This window comes from Microcebus murinus, chromosome 14 (genome assembly GCF_040939455.1).
Source record: "Microcebus murinus isolate Inina chromosome 14, M.murinus_Inina_mat1.0, whole genome shotgun sequence".
Classification (NCBI taxonomy): Eukaryota; Metazoa; Chordata; class Mammalia; order Primates; family Cheirogaleidae; genus Microcebus; species Microcebus murinus.
Genome location: NC_134117.1, coordinates 61,781,581 through 61,804,350, shown reverse-complemented (window position 1 = coordinate 61,804,350; position 22,770 = coordinate 61,781,581). Strand labels below are relative to the sequence as shown.

The 22,770-nt window shown below is 46.8% G+C and overlaps 1 protein-coding gene across 1 annotated transcript; it reads left to right on the top strand.

The window, feature by feature from the left end:
• The first annotated feature begins 1,668 nt into the window (after positions 1–1,668).
• Positions 1,669–7,945, top strand: LOC142875391 (maestro heat-like repeat-containing protein family member 7). The gene is made up of 8 exons (XM_076009659.1): positions 1,669–1,791; positions 2,411–2,604; positions 3,420–3,554; positions 3,778–3,895; positions 4,307–4,447; positions 4,756–4,929; positions 7,338–7,496; positions 7,754–7,945. The coding sequence occupies exons 1-8, from the start codon at positions 1,669–1,671 to the stop codon at positions 7,943–7,945; spliced, it is 1,236 nt and encodes a 411-aa protein (XP_075865774.1).
• Positions 7,946–22,770: the final 14,825 nt, after the last annotated feature.

Sequence of the window (22,770 nt, the reverse complement as noted above, 5' to 3'; positions counted from 1 at the left end):
CAGCTCTGCGACCTGGTGCTGGAGGCCATTGAGGGCCTGACCGACGACAAGGCCAAGTTGTCTCTGGCTGCTGCCCAGCTGATGAATGCTGTCATAGAAGAGCGGGGCAGAGACATGATAAAGGTAGTGTGGCATTATAGCAAGAGCTCTGCCCTATAAGTCAGGAGCCCCGGGCTCTCTCCTGGCTCTAGTACTAACCAGATGAAGGGAAGTCCCTTCTCCTCTGTTGGTCTTACTTCACTCACCTATAAAATGTAGGCTTGCACTTGATTTTCTCTGTGGTCACACTGAGCTGTGATGTTTGTATTCCTGAGCTCAAATCTGCCTCCTGTGTTGGGATCTGGTTCCTCACTTAACACCAGCATGTGTAAGGTGGGCTGTATTAGCTGGAGAATCTACTGGATCCTCCATTTCATGGGGAGGCATTGCTGGGGGCATTCACCTGATTCCCTGGGGTATCAGGGATAAGACTGTGGATTGCAAATCAACAAGCTCATGGGGTGACTCTGACCTTTGTATGTATTGTGTTTTTTTCTTTTTTTAGTTTAACAGGAAAATTTTGACATAAAAATGTTACATCTTCCACTTCAACAACAAAAACATTTTTTTTTTAAATTTGGCTACCTAGGGTATCTGTCTGAGTGGCCACTGTCCCTTTAAAGGTAGGGCCTGGGCTCCCTCAGACCATCCTACTCTCTGAGCCCCTGCACCCGTTGCCCTCACTCAAATATGTGGCTAGCCTGGCTGGGGCCTGGCGCTGAGGGTGTCGAGAGGCACTGCACTGGAGTGGGCTTCCCATCGCTCTATGTCAGGGACTTGAGGGCCAGGACAGAGCCTGGGGTCCCCACCTTCCATGCCACTTGTCCCTGCATTGTTGAGGATGGAAAGTTGATCCCAGCTGTTAGGGGAACTCCTCAAGTGTCTGCAGGGCCTTTGCCTTCCGTTCTGGTGGACCCGCACCTCCTGAGTAACCTGGGGAGTCACCCACAATCTTCGGGGCTGTGGCAGGCATTTGCTGCAGTGGCCTTGGGCCTTTGCTGCACCATCTTCTGCAGTTTATTCTGTGGCCCCTGCTGGTCTGGCCTCTGGCACCCTAGAACTCTGCCTTGGGAAGGGTATCACTGGCAGGATTGCAAATAGGCCCCTTGGGTTGGGAGTTGGTAGAGGAGGAAGATGGGAAGGAAGCATGGAAAGAGTTATGGGGACTTCTGGCTCTGTCCTGTAGGTTGAGGCAATTGTGGAGGGCATCCTTGGACAGCTCAACAAGAATCTGGAGGCCAGGACAGAGGAGGAGACCCTGCAGGCCATGTGCTCTCTGACAGGCAGCAACACCCGTGCTGTGGTCTCCGTGTTGCTCAGCAAGCCCTGGCCCTGGGACAGGTACCGCTGCCCTGGCCCAGGGGCACATTCTGCAGCCCAGGAAGCCCCCTGTGCCTGGCCCCAAGCCCAGATGAAAAGTCACTCCGTAAGGATGTTGTTTTCTTCCCTCGCTTCTCTTTGATTCCAAGCGAGCCTCCTCTTCGTGTCCTCTGGCCAATTTCTCTTTGGTCTCCCTTCCTCTAGCCCCTGAGGACTGGCTCTTCATGGGCCTGAGACGATAGTCCTAGGACTGTGATCACCAGAGCCCATGACATTGCTGTCCCTGGGTCTTGCAGCTCCACCCTGGCGATGTGGAAGGCATTTGGCGCCCAGCGGGACACCATACTCAGTGTCGTGCAACTGTTCACAGACATCCTGGAAAAGAAACGCTCCAGAGAGGACGCAGAGGAGCTCGATGCCCAGCCTGTGGCGGTCAGTAGAGGGAGGAGGGGACCTAGGACTTCCTGTTCTGGGAGTCTGGGGCAGAGTTAGGGATCACAGGGCTTGACCTCAGGGGCCAAGCAGGTACTGGGGAGGGGCCAAAGGAGAGGGTTCACACTGGCTCCTCACAGGAACACTTTAACCTCCTTTTGGTGCTTTTGGATCTAAGAATGCATGGTGGAGAAAGAGTGAGGAACCAACTCATTGCACAAATGAGGAAACTGCCACCAGCTTGTGCTCTCTCCTGATTCTGTGGTTGGCATTTTACGGGAAGCCTGGGGGTATGGCAAGGGGCATAGGAGAGGAGGAAGTTTGGTTACCTGGAGTTAGTGTGGACACATATGCCAGAAATGATGTTGTGCTGAGCATTTAGAGTCAATTTGCTTTCCATTTTGAATGTCAAGTGAGCAGGAGAGGAGGCAGATTGCATGTGGGTGGCCCCCTCATTTCCCTAGGGGTGAGGTGTGGGTGTTCAGTCTTTGGATGTGTCTTCCAAGCCTGGCTCAGAGTGAGCTGTGCCCGCTGGGCAGTGACAGGGAGGGACAGAGTGGGCTTCTGGCCCAGATTTTCACTGCCCAGGCCTGGTCCATTCTGACTCCCCCTTCCCCAGGTGACATGTGTCTTGTGTGAGATGCTGTCAAGATCCCTGTGCCTGGAGGCTGTCCAGCAACACTTCCCACGGCTGTTGCTGGCAGTGCTCTATCATCTCTACTGGGTGACTGAGCAAAATGCTCGCCAGAAGATGGCAGTGTCCAGAGAAGAGGGGACCCTGGACAGCGAGAGCGAGTCCTTTGACCCCGCTAGGTGAGCCTCACCTCCAGGCGGTGGAGAAATGCAACAAGTCAAATCCTGAGAGCCCTGGACAACTAGATGCTGATCTCTTAGGGACGCAGGAAGAGAAGTGTATGACACGGTGTGGGGTCGCAGCACTGTGCACTGGCATAGTCTCTCCGATTCTCAGATTGCTCATTACTCCTTTTGTCCTGTGCACTCTTCTACTGACGTACACCCCCGCTCCTCCCCATGTTCATAATTCTACACGCGAAGAGGTTCAGTTGGATGGTAGATGGCAGGGCCAAGACTGTGTCACCGTCTTCACTCAGGGTTGGCCATTTGAATCAGCCTGTTGGCCTCTGCCTTGACTTCCTCACCAGCTGCCCCATCCTGTGCAAGTGCCTCCTGGAATTCAGTTTTCTCACCTGTGCCATGGGGGTTGGACTCCTAAATAGGTGGCTGACATACTTTTTATTAACCTCAGTACATTTTATTCCAATGAAATCTGAAATGAAAATGAGAACAAATGAAACCAATGGAGGAGGGACACTGTGATTATGTGGGTGTGGAGGTGAAGTTTAAGAGCAAAATTCGGGAAGCCCGAGGGAAGTGTCTTTCAGAGGACTCTGAGGTTGGAGGAGAGTCGGGGTAGAGGGGTGAGTGGACGGGCAATTGGAGACGGGGCTATGAAGTCATGACCTCTTGTCAGCTGCAGAGCAGAACCCAGCTACCAGGTCTGAGAACTGTCTCCAACTTGCCAGCACAGGAATGCGACCCCGGACCTAACACCTTGTCTATCTTTCTGTTTCTTCTCTTTTCACAAACCTGATGGCGGTGTCCTTCAGTTGTGCCCTGGAGGTGGTCAAGTTGGTATTGGCAGCTGCGGACGAGCGAGTGGTGTCCCATGCAGATGACCTCCACTGCTGGGACCTTCTTTCCAGCTCCACGTCTTTCCACACTTGGGTCATGGACCTGACAAGGTGGAACCACTTCCCCAGTGTCCCTGGCACTACTCTGACCCCTGACCCTAGTCTCCCAGGTCCCAGCACTCAAATAGAGTAGCCTTCCACCCTCCCTCCCCACCCCTAGCCCTCTGCCCTCCTGAGTCCTCAGCCCGCATGTCTTCCCTGTTGTGTGCACACTGGCCCTGGCCAACTTCCGCACCAGCCCCAGCAACTGCTTGCTTCCTGTGTCCCATCCCAGAGCAATGGTAAAGACGTGTGACCCCTCCCTCCTTCATGAACTGATGGCCCTTGTGCAGAAGTCCCTCCACAGCGTCGATGAGGGTCGGAAAATCCTGGCCAGGGCTGTCTATGCGCAGGTGAGAGCAGGGGAGAGCCCAACGGGGGCAGCTGTCCCATTCCTGTAGCTGAGGGACTGACTCTTTAATGGGATGTTAACTTACTTGTCCCAGGAAGGAGAAAAAAGGAAAATCAAGCCCTCTGAAATGGGGCTCCTTTCCCTGGCATGTCAGGGAACTGGTTCAAGGAGGCCAGGGTACCTGGGAAGGGTTAGCAGTTCTAGTCCTCCGAGAAGGATTGGGCTCTCAATTGAAGTCTTACCAGCATGACCAACCAAGCCCTTCCCTGTAGTCTCCCCCCTATGTGACCAGATATGCCACTGCTCTCTCTGCACACAGTCCTTGCCTGAGCAGGGGCTTAGGGAGGGCTGGGGGAGCACAGGGTCCACATGACCACTCCTCTATCCATAACCGTGGTGTCCTGCCCCACAGCTCCTGTGGCACCCATCAGTGGGGCACACCCTGATGCCCCAGTCTCTGGGTACTGTCACCGAGTGGTTCAAGGACCCCCACATCAGCATGGTGGAAATCAGCCTGCGGGGCATCACCAACCTGGCCTTGTACCCGGAACTTGTAAGAGTCAGGGAGGGCCCAGGGGGACCCCCTGGGAGTCCCTGAAGCATTTGGTTTACCCCCTTGGGTCCCGCACTTGTCCCAGGGCTAGTACATCCCCCAGCCTCATCCGAGAGCATCGCAACATCCAGTGCGTGGGCCTCCCTAGGCGCGTCCTCAGGCTGCCTGAGCTTTCATTTCCTCGGCATGTCCAGTCCCAGGTCTCCCACGTCTGTTTCTCTTAGGCGCCATCTGAGTGCTCTAAACCCTGTCCCCAGAGTGCTGCCTGACCCCCAGGTGGTGAGTGGTCTCTGCCTTCTTCCAAATAGTCAGAGGCTCTCGGGAGGCTGGTTCCATACTTACGCGGCTTCCTGAGTGCTGAGGCGCGGGTGGCCGTGCAGGCGCTGGAGGGCCTGCAGAACATCATGCAGCACACGCGGGACAAGGACATCCAGGGAATGTTCTGCAGCATCTGCCAGCACCTGCGTCCCCTCATCAGTGATGTATGTGCCTGCAGCGCTAGGAGCCCTTGGGAACAAGATGAGCTGGGGCTGAGGGTGAACCTTGGGGTTTAACTACAGGTTGGGCTAGGCCAAGGGCCTGTGGCCCAAGGCTGAGATGATGGAAGGGCAGACAAAAGGAGACCTGGCCACGTGGAGCCGTGCACAGGACATGTCCCAAGCATGTTCCCACCACATCCAGATGCCCCACACACGTCCAGTTACTCTGCCCTAGAAATTCCCTGGCGGAGCCACTGGACCCACAATGGAAAGTGAAGTTGGGTTTTTCTCTGAGGACCCAGACTCCACTTACAGAGTGAAGAGGGGAGAGAACTGATGGCTCTACCCTTCTGCCAAATCACACAGGACTTTAGAATGCCAAGGTCCTTGTGAGTCAGAAATTTGCACTAATGGACCAATACCAACCTCCCCATCTCTCGTCCTCCTTACAGATCATGGCATCTGAGGGCAGGAGGGAACTCCATGTCCCTGAGACACTAGCTGATAGTAGTCCTATTCTGGCATTTGTAACCTTTTTGGCTTGGAAGCTAGTGTTGCAAGAATTTTGATATAGGTCTCATCTCCGCTATGACCCTGGAACTCCTGAATGGCTAGGTCACTGTCTCCCTCATCCATATTTCTGTGACCGTTAAAATTCATCATGCTTACTTTTCTTGAACTAAACAGGCCTAAAGGTAGTGTCTTTTCCCTCCATCCAAACAACATCAAGATGGGAATGCTTTAATTCTGATCGCACTTTCCCATGTTAGGTATGAATGTTGTCTAGCACTTTAGTTCCACCTTCTTGTTAGATCTGCAATTGTGGTCTTTATATCATCATCATGTTCATGGTTGTTATTAATTTATACAGTCAGTACTTATTTAGAATTACCCACATGTTTACAAATCTCCTTGCTCATCTTTCCTTCTTACAGCTCTTTCCTCCCTCCTGGAGTCTGCTTTCCCCTCCCTTTCGGGTTCCTTGATTGAGGGTCTCAAAGAGGAAACATTTTCAGCCTTTGTATGAAGATGTCTTTATTTTGCCTCATAATTGTCTTTAGTTGTTAGCAGTTTACGATGTCAACATCACGCTATTTCTCGAATGTGGTCCCTTTCTTTTGTAGTGCTGGTTTTCCTCACTGTTTGTGGGTCCATTTCATGCTAGAGATTCTTGGGGGACCCTCTGTGGAAGCAACGCCCATCACGCCCGCCCGATTTCAGTAATCGTGGGGAGCATCGAGGGATAAGGGGACAGTCAGATATGCCAATAGCCAGCCTTTCGACTCCAGGGCTCCCTACACTCCTTGGGGGATATGAAACACCCACGGAACTGTCCCCTCTCTGTGGTGTAGACACCATACTCCCTGCTCTGCTGGGGTGTTTCATGCCCTGCTCCTTGGTCATTGATTAGGGGATATCAGGAGGGGGGAAGCGAAGGAGGTGGCTGACTACACCACCAGAACACCAGCTGTTGGCTGCCCAGGATCATCCCTCCCTCCCTATATCCACAGCCCCTGAGCTTAGAGCAGTCCCGGAACCCCTGCCACCTCCTGCAGTAGGATTTTCTTGCCCACACCCTGGGCTATAATTTCTACCTCAATTCCAATTGTGTCTACTGTTCATCTTTCAGGGATACTCTAGTTCTCTGGAGGGGAATGGAGGAACTCCATCTAATACTTCGGACCCATTATGAGTTGTAAAAACATATTTGCACTCTTTCTCCTAGGGATGGCACGACTGTACAACGCTCAATTGCCCATTTGAGCTACTGTGCGTGGGACACATTTCTCTTTGTTTTTGTCCTTAAAGTACTAATAAGGAATCATCTCTCTGTGTAGCTCTTAAATATAACATGCACATCCCACTGGTTGAAAAGTCTCCCTCTGTGTTCAGGAAGCATCTGTCTTGTCCTGCTATGCCTCTATCATTTGGCACTGAGCCTAGCTCAGGATAGATGGACAAGAAATATTTGTTTGATTAATATCTAGTATCCTCCTGAAAGTGTAGAAAGCTTTGCTCTCTGTGGTCATTGTGAGTGCACATAGGCTAATATAGACTTCAACAGTTTTATGTGCAACATAACTAGGGTAAAAATATGCATTTAAAAAATCTTGGCATGCTTGAGGTAAATCCTTAGAAGGGATGGCAGTTATGAGCTGTTGATACGGTCCATGGTAGCATTAAAGCTCGGCTGTTGGTTTCCCTGGCACTGAGTCTTCATGAACTGACTTCTCGGCTCTGGGGATCTGAAGAGAGATACTGGAGACACAGCACTGTAGTCTCCACAGGGAGGAAGCGGCGTGGCCAGCGCACTCTGGCCACGCTCACCTCGGTGGGGTTGGAAGGAAGCGTGGCCAGGCAGGGCCAGGGCAACCACCACCTCCCCATCTCCGTTCTGTGCTCCCTGGCAGGAGAGGGAGCCGGTGAGGATCGCAGCCACCTCTGCCCTGGGCCACATGCTGAGCCGGGACGTGAAGTACAAGCTGGGAGCCACAATGAAAAGGGAACTGTATACATTTCTGGTCCCGTTGCTGCTGAACATGCAGGAGGAAAACAGCGAGGTGGTCAAGGTACACTGGTTGTCTCTGTCCTGCCAACCCTAGGCCCGCTTGATGTCCCTTTTGTGCCTGAGCAGAGCTCCTTCCCTTGTGCTCTTTGTTCATGGGCCTGGCTGTGGCCATACACTCTGCAGCCACCACTGGCATCGTCCTCTGTGCTGGCCCTGAGTACTGTCACCCTCTCTTTGTGATGTGTGAGCTCCCACTCAGCCTCTGGCCTGGGCAGTCCTAAGAGTGGGCTTGGGGGGTTCCCTTCTCTCCACCCATAGGCCTGTGGAGGGGCGCTTGCTGAATGGGCAAAGCTGATTGGCTGGGCGTCTCTGACCCACACCTTGCAGCACACCACCCTCGGTGACCGCCTCCAGGTGTTACAGGACACATGCGCCTACCTGGTGAGTGAGAGTCTCAACGTTCATCCCGGGGACAGAACAGCGGGCTCCGTGGATAGTGGGGGCAGGTGACACGTATGATCCTTCAGTTCCCTGATTCTCATTCTTTAGCATCAGTTGCCTCTGAGGACCCTCCCCTGGCCCTGGTTCTCTGCATGTGAACCTCATGGCATCCCGGTCCCTTCCTCAGAGGTTAGGGACATCGTGTTGAGTTATTGGATGGCCAGAGGACAGAGGTCTTCCGGTGAGCAGGGCAGGAAGCCCTGCTCTTTTTCCTGTTTGTTGGCACTATGTATTTCCCTTTTGCTAATGAATAGGCAAGAACAGGCCAGAGGGCAGGAACCGGGTTGGCAAGTAACCGTGTAAGGGCTGAGCAAGGAGGTGAGGAAGTGGCACGGTAATTCAGGTGTCATGAGTCCCTTCCACAGGTAGAGCATGTCACAAAGCACTTTTACAGCCATTTCCCCACTGACGCCCGACAGTTACGGGAGGGAGGTTGGGCAGGTTTTCCCTCAACTCTACAGACAGAACTGGGAAGCCAGGATGTGCTGGGGCCAGGATTGAAGCCAGCGTCTCCCTTCTCCCGCCTGTGGCCAGGAACAGCGTTCTCTTTATGGTGGTCCTGCCGCGCTTGTGCTGCTGCGGGGCCGGGAGGGGCTGGGGTCTGCTGTGCAGGGCCGAGCAGTCCACGCTGCCTGGAGAGGGATGGCTGCTGCTGTGCTTGGGCTGGGGGTGCGGCTGCTAGAAGGTCTTTAGTGGAATCCCCAGTGGCCCCTCTCTCTGGTCAGCACCACCCCCTCTTTGGCTCCGCAGGTCCACGAGGGCAAATACCAGCTGGTGGGACAGTTACTGTCCCAGAGCTTTGAGTTCCTGGAGAGCCCGCAGACCTCCCTCAGGGCAGCTGCCCTCAATTTCATAGGTAAGCGGAGGCTTCTGGTGATTCCTCCCTCCTCTCTGCAGCAGGGGCACCCTCTGTGACCTTCCGCTAAAGGCCAGGTCATGGCATGATGAAGCAGGTCACCTCCTGTCCCAGCATTGACCTGATGAGGGAGGTTGACCTGTGGCCAGGCCTCAAATCCTGCTTTGGACAGGCTCAGGGAGGAAGAGGAAGCTGTGTGTCCTAGCTCCGTGGGGGTCTCCCCACTGTCTGGGCTCTGCTTGGTGGGCCCACAGCCATAAGCATTGGAAATGGGAAAAACTATTGCTTTAATTGGGGCCCTATGGGCGTTCCAAAATATTTTGATTTCAATTACAGTAGTAGTGAGTATTAATGTCAGAAAAACTAAAAAATTCTGATTTGCAAAAAGAAGAAAATAAACAATGCCTCAATTTCACCATTTGGATGTAACCACTGCTACCATGCTGGAGTTTTTTCTAAGACTATAATTACATACACAAACAAACACATACACATATACATAAGCACTTTGTAACACTGCAGTTTGATGTATTGTTTTGCTACCCTTGCTGGATCAGAAATATATACCATTATATATTCTTCAACATTATCGTTAATGACTGCATATTATTGATTCCATTTTTATGGATAGATTTATGAGTCAATTTATTAAATCAGATCATAATGTTGAATACACAGACTGTGTCGTTTTTTATGTTTATAAGGAGGGATGCAGTGGTTAAGTCTCTGCATGACATCGTGATTATTTTGTTAAGATAAATTTCAAGTAGAATGGCTGGATCCAAAGTGTATGTACAATTTTAAGGCTTGTGATGCCTATTGCCAAATGCTCTCTGCAATGGTTGACTCATGTTCTACACCCACAGTACTGTCCGTGAGCATCCGTTTCTGCAGACATCTGCCAAGCCTGGGTAGTATTTTAAAAATCATTACCAGTTCTATAGGTAAAAACAGTCGTTTTGATTGTTAATATTTGTTGTCAACGGTAAGGTTAAATCATTTTCCTGTTTGTTGGCATCATGTATTTCCCTTTTGCTAATTAATAGGCGTGTGACCTTTGTCCATCATCCATGGGTGTGGGGGCACCATGCAGTTAGCATCCTGGGCTCATGCTCTACTTGTCACGTGCTGACAACTATGTCTGGGTCGCAGCCACTCTGAGGTTTGTTGTTTTACTAAGATGCTGCTGTCGAGGCTACAAGTCATCTCTGAGGAACCCTCCTTGCTAGGACTTCTTTAAACATGTCCTTATTGACTAGTGGATGTGAGGAAAGAGGCAGCCCAAAGGTGTAGGAGCTGTGGTGTGATGTTACATCTGCCTTATCTGTAGGATGCACACTGAGAAACATTGATAGGAACCGCATCCATGAGGAGGACCTGCAGGTGATCAGGACTGGTGAGTCTGGGCCTGGAGCCAGGCGTCTGCATGGCACACCTGGGTGGGGTGGGAGAGAAGGCAGCGTGGGTTCATTTCCCAAGGACATGTTTTATCCTTTTCTTTTTACCATGACCAATGTAATATAGAAAAGTAGAAAATGAAGGAAAGTAATAGAAAGAGACACATTTTTCCATTGTCCTACTCATAGAGAAAACACTGCTAATGCTTTGGAGATAGATCCTTTCCGTCAGTGAACACTTATTATGTGCTGTAGGTGCTTACACTGCAATGGTGTTCAAGACAGACACGGTCCCTGCCCCTGAAAATCTGGTAGTGTTTTGTTTTTATTTTACATTAAACTTTTTAAAAGGAGAAATACACAAATAAACTTTTTGTGTCATAAAAATAAGGAATTAGCAGTAAAGGTAAAGTCCCCTTTACACGCCCTGCCATGTCATACCCGTCTCCCCTCCCCCACTGGTTTGCTGTAGACGTCTATATTCTTTTTCTGTGCGTACATTACGTGTATATGCGAACAGTTTCTGAAACTTGCTTTTTTCTCCACTATTAGATGGGTATTTAGGGATTGCAGATCTACTGTATTCCCTACACTGCAACGCGATCTTCTATAGTATTGATATACTATAGTTCATTAATCTCCCGTATTCATGAACATTGAAGATGTTACCAATGTTTTGCTATTAAAATAAAATCTCCAGAAACATTCTTATCTATATCCTTATATATATATATATACACACACACACACACACATACAGATATATACATGTATCTGGAAAAGTTTCTATAGGCTCCATACCAAACATAGACTGTTGTCATGCATATTGAGCTTAACAGAGTGTAAAGTAAAACCACGTTTTAAACTTCCCTCTTGTCTTGACTTTCATTCCAACCCCTGTCCTTCCCAACTTACAGGCTTTTGTTCACTGGTATTTTAGTTCCATTTGTTAACTCAGAATTCAGATGCTATGATTGTTGCTGATCTTCTATGCAAACACTCTAGACTTACATCCATCCCTCAATATCCCGTTCTGCGTTTCTGACCATCCTTTGGGGACCATTTGTCTTCATCCTGGAGAATATATTTTAGAAGATTCTTCAGTGCTGGTATCTTGAGGTGTGCTCTCTTGGGATTTGTTTGTAATGATGTTATCTTATTCTCCTTTTTTGCATTTTTTTATTTTAGCATATTATGGGCGTACAGGTATTAAGGTTATAGATATTGCCCATGGCCCCCCTACCCCCTCGATTAAGAGCTTCAAGCTTTCATTTTTTATTTAAGTAGATTTAGGGGGTATAAGTGGTTTTTTTCCTTACATGGATGAATTGTATAGTGGCAAAGTCAGGGCTTTCAGTGTGCCAGTCACCCAAAGTGTATGCGTTGTACCAGATAGATAGTTTTTGATCCCACCGTCTTCCCACCCTCCCCCCTTATTAGTCTTCAGAGTCCCTTATAACACTCCGTATGACCATGTATACCCATCATTCAGCTCCCACTTATAAGGGAATATTGGCAGTATTTCTTTTTCCATGCCTGAGATACTTCCCTTAGGATCGTGACTTCCAGTTGCATCCAATTCACATTGCTGTGAATGACATCCTTTCATTCTGTGTTATAGCTGAGTAGTATTCTATAGGGTGTGTGTGTATATATTGTTGTTATCTCCTCATCGGTTGCTGGGCACCTAGGTTGATTCCATATCTTTGCAATTGTAAATTGTGCTGCAATAAACACAGAGTGAGTGTGTCTTTTTGATATAATGACTTCTTTTCCTTTGGGTAGATACCCAGTAGTGGAATTGCAAGATTGAATGGTAGGTATACTTTTAATTCTTTCAGGGGTCTCCATACTGTTTCCTATAGACTTTGTACTAGTTTACATTTTGATCAACGGTGAATGCGCATTCCGTTTTTACCACATCCACACCAACATGTATTGCTTTTGGACTTTTTAATAATGGCCGTTCTGCCAGGGGTAAGGTGGTCTCTCATTGTGGTTTTAGTTTGCATTTCCCTGATGCCTAGTGATGTTGAGCATTTTTTTAATATTTTATATTTTTGTTGGCCATTTTTTATCTCTTCTTCTGAAAAATATATGTTTATGTAATTTGCCTGCTTTTTAATAGGAATATTTGGGTTTATTTTCTTGCTTATTTGCTTACATTCTCTTTAGATTCTGGACACGAGCCCTTTGTTGGATGTAGAGTGTGCAAATATTATCTCCTGTTCTTAAGGTTGTCTACTCTGTGCATTATGTCTTTGCCTGTGCAAAACCTTTGTAGTTTAATTAAGTCCCCTTTGTTTATTTTTGTTTTGGTTGCATTTGTTTTGGGTCTTAGTCACAAATTCTTTTTCAAGAAAATGTCTGGAAGAATTTTTTCTAAGTTTCCTTCTGGAAATTTTTTGGTGGCAGGTTTTCCATTTAAGTCTTCAATGCATCTTGAGTTAATTTTTCGGTATGGTTAAAGGTAGCAATCAAGGTTCATTCTTCTACATGTGGCTCTCCAATTTTTCCCAGGAGTATTTATTGACTAGGGCATCTTTTCGCCAATGTATGTTTTTTGTCTGCTTTGTCAAAGATCAGTTGGCTGTAGGTATGTGGTGATATTTCTGGGTTCTCTATTCTCTTCCATTGATTTATGTACCTACTTTTATGCTAGTATGATTCTGTTTTGGTTACTGTAGCCTTGTGATATCACTGGAAATTAGGTAATATGTTACTTCCAGATTGTTCTTTTTTTCTTTTCTTTTTTTTTTTTTAGCATTGCTTTGGCTAGTGAAACTCTTTTTGGATTCATATAAAATTTATGATTTTTGTTCTAATGATGTAAAAAGTGTCATTGGTGTTTTGATGGGAATTGCATTGAGTCTGTAGAACACTTTGGGCAGTATGAAATTTTAACAAGATTGTTTTTTCCAATCTATGGGAAACTTTTCCATTTGTGTCATCAACAATTTCTTTCATGAGTGTTCTATAGCTCTCCTTGTAGAGATCATTCACCTCCCTGGTTAAGTATATTCCTAGGTACTTTATTTTTTCTTTTGCAGCTATTTGGAAATGGTATTGAGTTCTTGATTTGATTCTCATGTTGGGTGTTATTAGTATATAGAAATGGTACTGACTTGTATACATAAATTTTGTAATCTGAGACTTTGTTGAATTGATTTATCAATTCTAGGAGTCTTTTGATGAAGTCTTTGGGATTTTCTAGATACACGATGGTACCATTAGAAACTAGGGATAGTTGGATCTCTTCTTTTCTGGCTTAGATGTCCTTTGTTTCTTTCCCTTGCCTGATTGTTTGGGCCAGGACTTCGCATATGATCTCAAATAAGTGGTGAAAGTAGAACACTTGTATTGATCCAGTTTATAGGGGGAATGCCTGTCAACTTTACCCCATTCAGTATGAGCTTGGCTGTGGATTTGTCATATATGGCTTTTACTATTTTGAAGAATGTTCCTTCTTTCCCTAGTTTGTTAAGGGTTTTTAGCATAAAGGGGTGGGGTGCTGGACTTCATTGAATGCTCTTTCCAAAATCTCTTGTGATGATCATATGATTTTTGTTTTTAATCTTGTTTTTGTGATGAGTCACATTTATTGATTTGTGAATATGGTGTGATCATTGTATCCCTGAGATGAAACCGACTTGATCGTAGTGAATGATGTTTTTGATGTCCTGTGAGGTTCAATTTGCCAGTATTTGGTTGATTATTTTTATATCTGTCTTCTTGAAGAATATTGGTCTATAGTTATTTTTTGTTGTGTCCATCCTGCTTTTGGTTTCAGTGTGATACTGGCTTTGTACAATGAGTTAGGGAGGACTCCCTCCTTTTCAATGTTATGGAATACTTTCAGTGGGATAGGTACCAGTTCTTTTTTGTAGGTCTGGTAGAATTCATCTGTGAATCCATCTAGTCCTGGGCACTTTTTTTCTTGGGAGTTTTTAAATTATTATTGTTATCACTGATTCAGTCTCTCCACTTGATATCAATCTGTTCAGGATTTCTATTTCTTCCTGATTTAGGCTTGGTGAAATTTTTATACATTTATGTATTTCCTCTACGTTTTCTAGTTTGTTTGCAAAGAGATATTTGTCATAGTCTTGGAGGATGTTTAATATTTCGACAGTATCAGTTGTAATGCCTCCTGGTTCATTCATGACTGAGCTTATTTCAATTCTCTCTTTTCTTTCATTGCATAATCTAGCTAGCAGTCACTCAATTTGTTTATCTTTTCAAAGATACAACTTGATCCTTGTCTGTGTGTGTGTGTGTGTGTGTGTGTGTAAAATTCATTTAATTTTGCGCTGATCTTTGTTCTCTCTTGTCTTGTGCTGGCTTTCTGTTGGGTTTGTTCTTGTTTTTCCAGTTCTCTAAGGTGTGACATTAGGTTGTTAACTTGTGATCCTCCTGTCCTTTTGATGCAGACATTTAGTGCTATGGACTTCCTTCCTAGCACTGTTATAGCTATATCCTAGAGATTTTGGTAGCTTATGTCACCATTGTCATTCAGTTCCAAAAAGGGTTTGATTTTTATCTGGATCTCATTATTGAACTAAAGATCGTTCAGCAGCTGATGGTTCAATTTTCATGTATTTGTATAGTTTTGAGATTTCTTTCTGGAATGGATTTGTTCATTGATTCCACTGTGGTCTGAGAAGATACATGGTATGATTTCCATTTTTTCACATTTGCTAACACTTGTTTTGTGGCACAACATATGTTGTATCTGGGACACATTCCATATGTGGGTGAGAAGAATGTATATTCTGGACTTTTGTGGTAGAATGTTCTCTAAATGTCTGTTAGATTCATTTCTTCTGGAGTCCCATGTAAGTCTAGGGTGTCTGTTGATTTTCTGCCTCCACAATGTGTCTAGTTTTGTCAGCGGAGTGTTGAAGTCTCCTACTATTATTGTGTTGCTGTTTATTTTGATTCTTAGGTCTATTAGTATTTGTTTTATGAATCTGGAACTCTGGTGTTGGGTGCAATATGTTTAGAATCGTTATGTGTTCCTGTTGAATTGATTCCTTTATCATTATACAATGAGCACCTTTGTCTTTTTTCACTGTTGTTAATTTAAAGTCTATTTTTTTTCTGATATAAGAATAGCTACTGCTACTCTTGCTCACTTCTGGTTTCCATTTCTTCTACCCTTTTATCTTGAGTGTATGGAACTCTTTATGAATTAAATGGGTTTATTGGGCACAGCAGATGTTTGGGCTTTGTTTTTTTTTTTTTTCCCCCAGTCCTTTATTCTATATCCTTTACGTGAGACATTTAGAATGTTTAGATTTAATGAGGTACTGTTCTGGTCATCATATTGATTGTTACCTGCTTGCTTAGTATTCTTCCTTGTGATACTGTCTTATAGGAGCTGTGAGTTGCCACTCTTTGATGTTTTTACATCAAAGATGCATACCAACCATCCTTTCTGGGGTTTTGAGCACTTTTCAGTATTTCCTGTAGGGCACTTCTAAGGGTGAGAAATCCCCTTAGAGATTGCTTGTGTGGGTAGGATTTTATCTCTCATTCATGTATGAAACTTAATTTTGTAAAACATGCAATTCTTAGCTGACAGTTGTTCTGTTTAAGATTACTAAAGATGGGGTCTGGATGCAGTGGCTCATGCCTATAATCCCAGCAATTTTAGAGACTGAGGAAGGAGGGTCACTTGAGAGCAGGAGTTCAAGACCATCTGGACAACATAGTGAGAAGTCAGCACTCTAAAACATCTAAAAGAAATTAGCTGGACATGGGAGCACATACCTATACTCCTAGCTCTATCAGTGACTGGCCTTGAGAATGTGGGAACATTACTTAATCTCTATGCCTGAGTTTTTTTCATCTGTATCACAAAGACAATAGTGTTGATCTTGAAAGTTCTTTTAAGTACTGAATAAAAATATACATAAAACACTGAGGTTTGCATCAGACATAGATGTCCCACAATACATAAGTGTTTCATTGCTTCAGGCTTCTGGGCTACCGCAAGGGATAGTGTTCTTAGTGGCAGGTAGGGAACATCCTCATAGCTATGGTCAAGTAAAAATGAGTTTCCTGGTGGTTTCTCAGAGAGTAGCCATGCTACATCTAGAACACTGAAAACTAGGCAGCAGTATCTTTTTCCTTTGGCCTCTATCTCTGGTTTCAATTATGACCCTTGACCTTTGGAATGCCTCCAGCCTCTAGAAGTCCAATGTGCTATCCATTGCACCATGGATCCACCTTGACCCTTGATATTCTATACCTCTTAAGCCCTCTGGCCTTGTTTTCAAAACTGAGGTCTCTGCTGCATGTTCTAGACCCCTAGTCCTCCAGAGATTTCACCTTGCCTTCCCATCGCACCCTGCCTCCAATTTAGATTTTCTAAACCACCTGGACAAGGGGAAGACTTTCCCAAAGAAAGCACTTCTAGTTATCCTGTGCCCTGGGGTCAAGAACCCTGGGGTCAAGAAATCTTTTTTCTAATGCCTTACCTCTTTGCTGTTAGATCCGAAGCCCAGCTCATTTCTTGTGATCTAGGTATAAATTAACACGATGCTATAGTCGCATGGGTTTGAAGCCTAGAAACAAAAAGTTTTGTTGAGCCAAGATTCTTTCTTGTCCCGGCCCGAGGGACCTTCTGTTACTCGCGGGGGCGAGGGGGACCGTGCCTGAAAGAGATGGGCGAGAGAAAGAAACGAGACCAAGCAAAGGGTTGTCAAGGTCTACTTTACTTGGATTTTTGGTAGGTTTTATATACAGAAAACAAGGAAGTAGAAACAGAAAAATAGAATGGGGGAATGATGAGGCTTTCCTGTGGGCTAATCAGCCCCAATCAGCATCCCAATGGCACAGGAAGCTCTTTGTGATGGATCACTCAACCCCAACCTGGCAGGGGGTTGGGAACAATTGTAGGTAGCATGCCCTGGAGCAAGCATGGCATGGAATGCATTCTTCTTGGAACTATAGCTGGGGGGCTAGGTGCTATTTTCATCTTAGGCTATTTTCCGGGCGAGGCCCTTGCGTAGGACAAGTCAGGACAAGTCGTTGGAATGTGGAGGGTCTTAGTCTCCAACATCTCCCCCTATCTTTATTAATATGAGGGAGATTTACACAGGTTGGTGGAGAGCCTGTCTTAGGCTACGCGATGGGCTTCCGCGACCAGCACCCCAAATATAAGATCGGGCGATCGAAATGATGGTGAGGCCTCTGTCTTAGGCTATGTAGGTGGCATCTAGCTCTGGCACTTCTGATTATGAAGTGTGCCCCCGGGCATGGACCTACAATATTCCCATCATGGAGTTACCTCACTGCTGGTGGGGTGTGCACCTGGTACGCGGCATCGCGATAATCCCGTCATGGGCGTCTCCACAGCTTTTGGAACCAACTGCGTTCCATGTCTGCGGCAAGGTCTGAGAAATTTAGACCTTCAGTGGGTGTGTTGGGAGACTCTTCATGGAGGTCTTCTCTGGAGCCTCTTAGTTCTAGCCGTTGGTAAAACACGGAGACCGATTTTTGTGTGGCTGCGTCTACCTGCGACTTGACAAAGTTGGTTAGTTTTTTGAATGCCCAAGGCCCAAAAGTGAGAAGCAACAAGAAACCTACAAATGGCCCTAAGACACTGGGAAGCAATGTGGATAGCCAGGGGGATGTGGAAAACCAATTTTGATACCATGCCTCACTTTGTTCCCTCTGTTTCTTTCTATTTTCAAGGCTTTGTCTAACTCTCTCAATGCTATCTTCTACCAGGCCTGTTTTGTCTGCGTAGAAGCAGCATTGTTCTTTGAGTGCTGCGCACAAACCTCTCTCTTGGAGGAATACTAAATCTAAGCCTTTTCTATTTTGTAACACTACCTCAGAGAGTGAAGCGAGGGACTCCTTAAGATATTTTAGACTTTGCTGTAGCTCTCGGAGGTCATTATCAATGGCTACAGAGAGCTGTAGGTATTGTTGATTGGAGGTGACTAGAGAGGCTATGCCTGTTCTAGCCCCTGTGGCACCAAGGCCTAGAACAACTGCGAGTGTTATGGCCGTGATGGGTTCTCTCTTTACCTGGGGCATTGTGGTGCCTCGCTCCCAAAACTGAAGTAACTCATTAGCAGGATGTACAGTGAGTCTGGGAAAGAGCATGACTAATACACAATACTCTCTATGCTCAAGAAACGTTGCAGAGACTACATACGGGGTAAGGCCGGAGGAACAAGCAAAATAAGAGGTGTTAGATGCCTGAATATACTGAAAAGTGGAGTTGACAGTAATTGACTGATTACATATTTTTTCTAAGGGTGCGGGAGGGAGCATTCTTGGGCTAAGAAGGCAAAGACCTAGGCCTGTGACTTGGCTGAGCGTCAGGCCATCATGGGTCTCTAGACCCCATCTGAGTCTGCTGGTGTCATTAGTAAATAATGGCTCACCAAAAGTAGCGACGCCTTTATAGAAGGGAGGCCGGGGGGAGTAGCATACCCAACACTCCTGATATTCTGAATTATTGGCCTCTCAGATGATCCTGACAGAGGCGTTGACTAAGGAGAGAATTAGTTCTGCCGAGGAAGGGGGCCCCTTGGGCAGGGTAGGTTGGTATAGGGAGGTGCTGAGCAGAGGAGGGGACACAGTTGGGGAGGAGGGTAGGCCCCTGGAGGGACCGTGAGGTCGAGGTGGGTGAAGGTTGTTATTAGGGCCTAATGCAACCGTAGGACCTCTGGGGAGGCTTTTAATTAACGTGATTTTAAATGTGAGACCAATATCTCTCCCAGATATGTAAAGTCTGAGCCCCCATTCAAATCCCCTGGACTGGTCTCAAGAAGCCTTTTTTCCAGCTTCGGTGAATGAAATTAACAGGGGGTTGCACCACTGGTTGCTACACTCTTTCTTAAAGGGGACTGGACCGCTGTTGAGGTGGTATGGGGAAGGGGATTTTCTTTTGACTGTTATATAGTCCCAGGAGGAGGAGGGGCTCCAGTAGGTATCGCCCGTAGTCTCACAGCCCCAGGAGGCACAAAAGAAGTCAGGGGCATAGCCACATGCTTCAGCAAGAGAGCGGTCTCGATGAGCCCCAGGGCAAACATATATAGGGGCCATGGTTAGATAGGTTCTTCGAACTCCAGAGCTACAGCCTGGCCGAGAACTGGTGTCTGGTTCTCCCGTGTCATGGGCTCTAAGGGCCAACACGCATAGGTCAATTTCTAGTGGATCTCATGGCGTAGTGGCGGAGAGGTGCGAGGAGGAATTGGCAACGTCTCCTGCCTCATTAATTATTTGCCATGTATAGTTGTAGACCTGGTGGATGTTGGCTGCGGCGCTGTTCTTGACCGTGGCCAGAACTAGGCACAGGAGGATCAGCGTCTTCTCTCGGGGAGTCATTGTATTTCTGGAAGAGAACAGAATTAAGAATTCTTCTCAGGGGATTCCCTGGGTGGGTTATATAACTTAATTGCTCTCTCTGGTAGCCATCTGGCGTTTCCTGCCTGGGTATCGTAGATGCAGGCATGTCCTTTTCCCCATATGAGGACAGGGTCAGGCCCCAGCCATTTGCCTGTAAGCGGCTCCTTCCATAAGGCCTGTGCATAAGTATTTGTGGTGGATGGGTGCCAAAGGCGGTCGGCAGCTGTTTTGCCAGCAGTGTCAAAAGTGAGAAAATTTAAAATGAACAGGGCATGATTAAGCAGGGTTTTGGAATTACCTGTCAAAGGGTACAAAATTCCTCCTCCCGATTGTAGTTTGGAGAGCGTATTTTTTAACGTCTGATAAGCTCTCTCTACAATACCTTGGCCTTGAGGGTTATATGGGATGCCTGTAACATGCTTAATGCCTAACTGAGCACAAAAACTTTTGAAATTGGAGCTGACATATCCCGGGCCATTGTCACTCTTAATAACTTTAGGCTGAGGGAGGGAGGTGAGACAGGCTATAATATGGTTGATAACGTGGCGGGTGGCCTCGCCTGTTTGTAGGGAAGCAAAGATAAATCTACTGCAAGTATCTATAGAGACATGTACATATTTAAGCTTTCTGAAAGGGGGGTAATGAGTGACATCCATCTGCCAGAGCTCCCCAGGGATCAGGCCTCGAGGGTTGACTCCTAGGTGTGGCTCAGGGAGAAGGGTAAAACAAGCCCTGCATTGGCGGACGATTTCTCTGGCCTGTTCTCTAGTAATGGAGAATTTAAGCCTGAGGGTATGGGCGTTGAGATGGTGTAAATTATGAGCCTGGCGTGCAGCGCAGACAGGATCAACAGTGATATTGTGAACAGCGCCTGCAACACGAGTAGCCTGATTAACAAGATTATTTCCAGCTACTAGAGGCCCAGGAAGGCCAGTGTGGGTGCGAATATGGCCTATAAAAAAGGGCGCGGAACGGGAGTGAATGAGTCTTTGTAGTTGCTGGAACATTTGAGTGGTATTGTTGGAGGGCCGAATATGAGGCACAGTTTTCAAAGTGGCGACAGCATGAGCAACATAAGAACTATCAGTATACAAGTTAAATGGTGACTGATTTACGTATTTGAAGACTGCGACTAAGGCTGCTAACTCAACGAGTTGAGCAGAGGAGAATCTGGTGGGAAAACTGCGGACCTGGCCATTAATGCTATAGGCCGCGGTGCCTGAGGAGGATCTATCGGTAAAAACTAAGACGGCTCCTGGAATGGGGGAGACTCTTGTTTTTTTGGGAAATATTACAGGTGTCCGATAGAGGAACTGAATTAGTTTATCAGGGGGGTAATGATTATCTAGTTTGCCCTGGAAAGACGTACAGTTAACCGCCCAGTCATCATCATTTTGTATTAGCCACCGAATTTGAGAAGCATTATAAGGGAGTATTATGATATCTGGATCTTTTCCAAAGAGCTTAAGGGAGTTTTCTCGCCCCAAGCGAATAATCTTAGCTAGTAAGTAAGGGTAGGTGGGAAGGACTTTAGGGGAGGAAGCCGATAGGTGAACCCAAAAAAGAGGCTTGCCCTGCCAAAAGAGTCCCGTGGGCGAAAAGGGGGTGGGGAGGACAATGAAGTACAAGGGAGAATCAGAGAAGTAGCCAATGGCCTGGGCATTTATGGCCTGCTCGACTAAATCGAGTGCTTGCTGCCCTTCTTTAGTTAGGGAGCGGGGAGAGGTTGGATCAGTATCTCCCTGCGGGATGTCAAATAGGGGTTTTAACTGTCCTGTGGTGAGTTTTAAATATGGGCGAAGCCAATTAATGTCGCCTAGAAGACGCTGAAAATCATTAAGGCATTGAAGAGAGTCTTTCCTGATCTGAACTTTTTGGGAGAGGACCTTATTGGGGAATAATTCAAAACCTAGGAACAGGTGAGGGGGACAGACCTGAATCTTTTCGGGGGACAAGCGGAGGCCTCGAGCTTGTAAGGCCAAGAAAACCTGCATAGTAACTTGATGTAAGGTTGCCTCGTCGGCTCCGGCAAAAAGAATGTCATCCATATAATGAATTATATATATTTGAGGATGTTGAATTCTAAAAGAATCAATTGTCTGAGCTACATATTTTTGGCAAAGGGTAGGGCTGTTGGCCATGCCTTGAGGCAATACTCGCCACTGGAAACTCGGGGAGGGTCCTATACAATTTACTACCTGAAGACTGAAGGCGAAGCACTTACAGTCATCTGGGTGCAATGGTATGGAGAAAAAGCAGTCTTTTAGGTCAATGACTATCTTATAGTAGCCTCTGGGGATAGCTACGGGCGAAGGCAAACCAGGCTGGAGTGCCCCCATGGGAACCATTGTTCGATTAACAGCCCGTAAGTCTTGTAGCAGCTGCCACTTGCCAGTCTTTTTTTGAATGACAAAAATGGGGGTGTTCTATGGTGAAGTAGAGGGCTCTATGTGTCCCGCAGCTAATTGTTCTTGCACCAACGCTGTAGCTGCGGCTAGCTTGTTAGATGGGAGGGGCCACTGATCGATTTAGACAGGTGAGTCACTTTTCTAAGTGATTTTATCTGCCTGAAGTGCAGGGGGATCAATGGCCCTTACAAAAAATGTTTTTGAACCCTAGTCCTGATCTGTCTGACTTAGGGAGGGTGGTCAGGGGTGCTTTTAGTCTCTGACCCTCTTTGCCTAAGCCCTGTCCTGGGAGGAATCTCTGTTTAAGCATTTGGCTGGCTACAACTTTATTGGGGCTACACATAATGACATTTATTTGTGCAAGGATATTACGCCCCCATAAGTTAACAGGCAGGTTTGGGACTACAAAGGGTTGAGTGGTGCCTTTGTTTCCCTCAGGGTCTTTTTATGTTAAAATTTTTGAGCTCTGGAGAGTATTATTAGACTGTCTTATACCTTGTAAGTGCGTAAGGGAAGGCTGCAGTGGCCATGATTGGGGCCAGGCGTCCTGGGCAATACTGTGGAATCGGCGCCAGAATCAAGAAGGCCTTTAAAAAGTTTACCATTTAACTTTAACCGCAGGGTGGGTCGTTTTTTGGTGATAGCTTGGACCCAATAAAGATCAGAAGAGCCAGGGCAGGAAGCACCTCGGTTAGAGGCGATGGCTGGGAAGGATGTATTAAGGGGCAAGGGCAATGCCTGAGCTAAGCACTGTCCCTTAGAGACACACACAGGGCCGGTAAGCGCGCTGGCTAAGATGTTAAT

What these genes read in the sequence shown, in the direction of transcription:
- LOC142875391 (XM_076009659.1), top strand. Translation starts at nt 1,669, where the DNA reads ATGTGGAAGGCATTTGGCGCCCAGCGGGACACCATACTCAGTGTCGTG. An exon ending in GAGTCCTTTGACCCCGCTAG is followed by an intron (nt 2,605 to 3,419) that starts GTGAGCCTCACC and finishes GGTGTCCTTCAG; the next exon opens with TTGTGCCCTGGAGGTGGTCA. An exon ending in TGCGTCCCCTCATCAGTGAT is followed by an intron (nt 4,930 to 7,337) that starts GTATGTGCCTGC and finishes GCTCCCTGGCAG; the next exon opens with GAGAGGGAGCCGGTGAGGAT.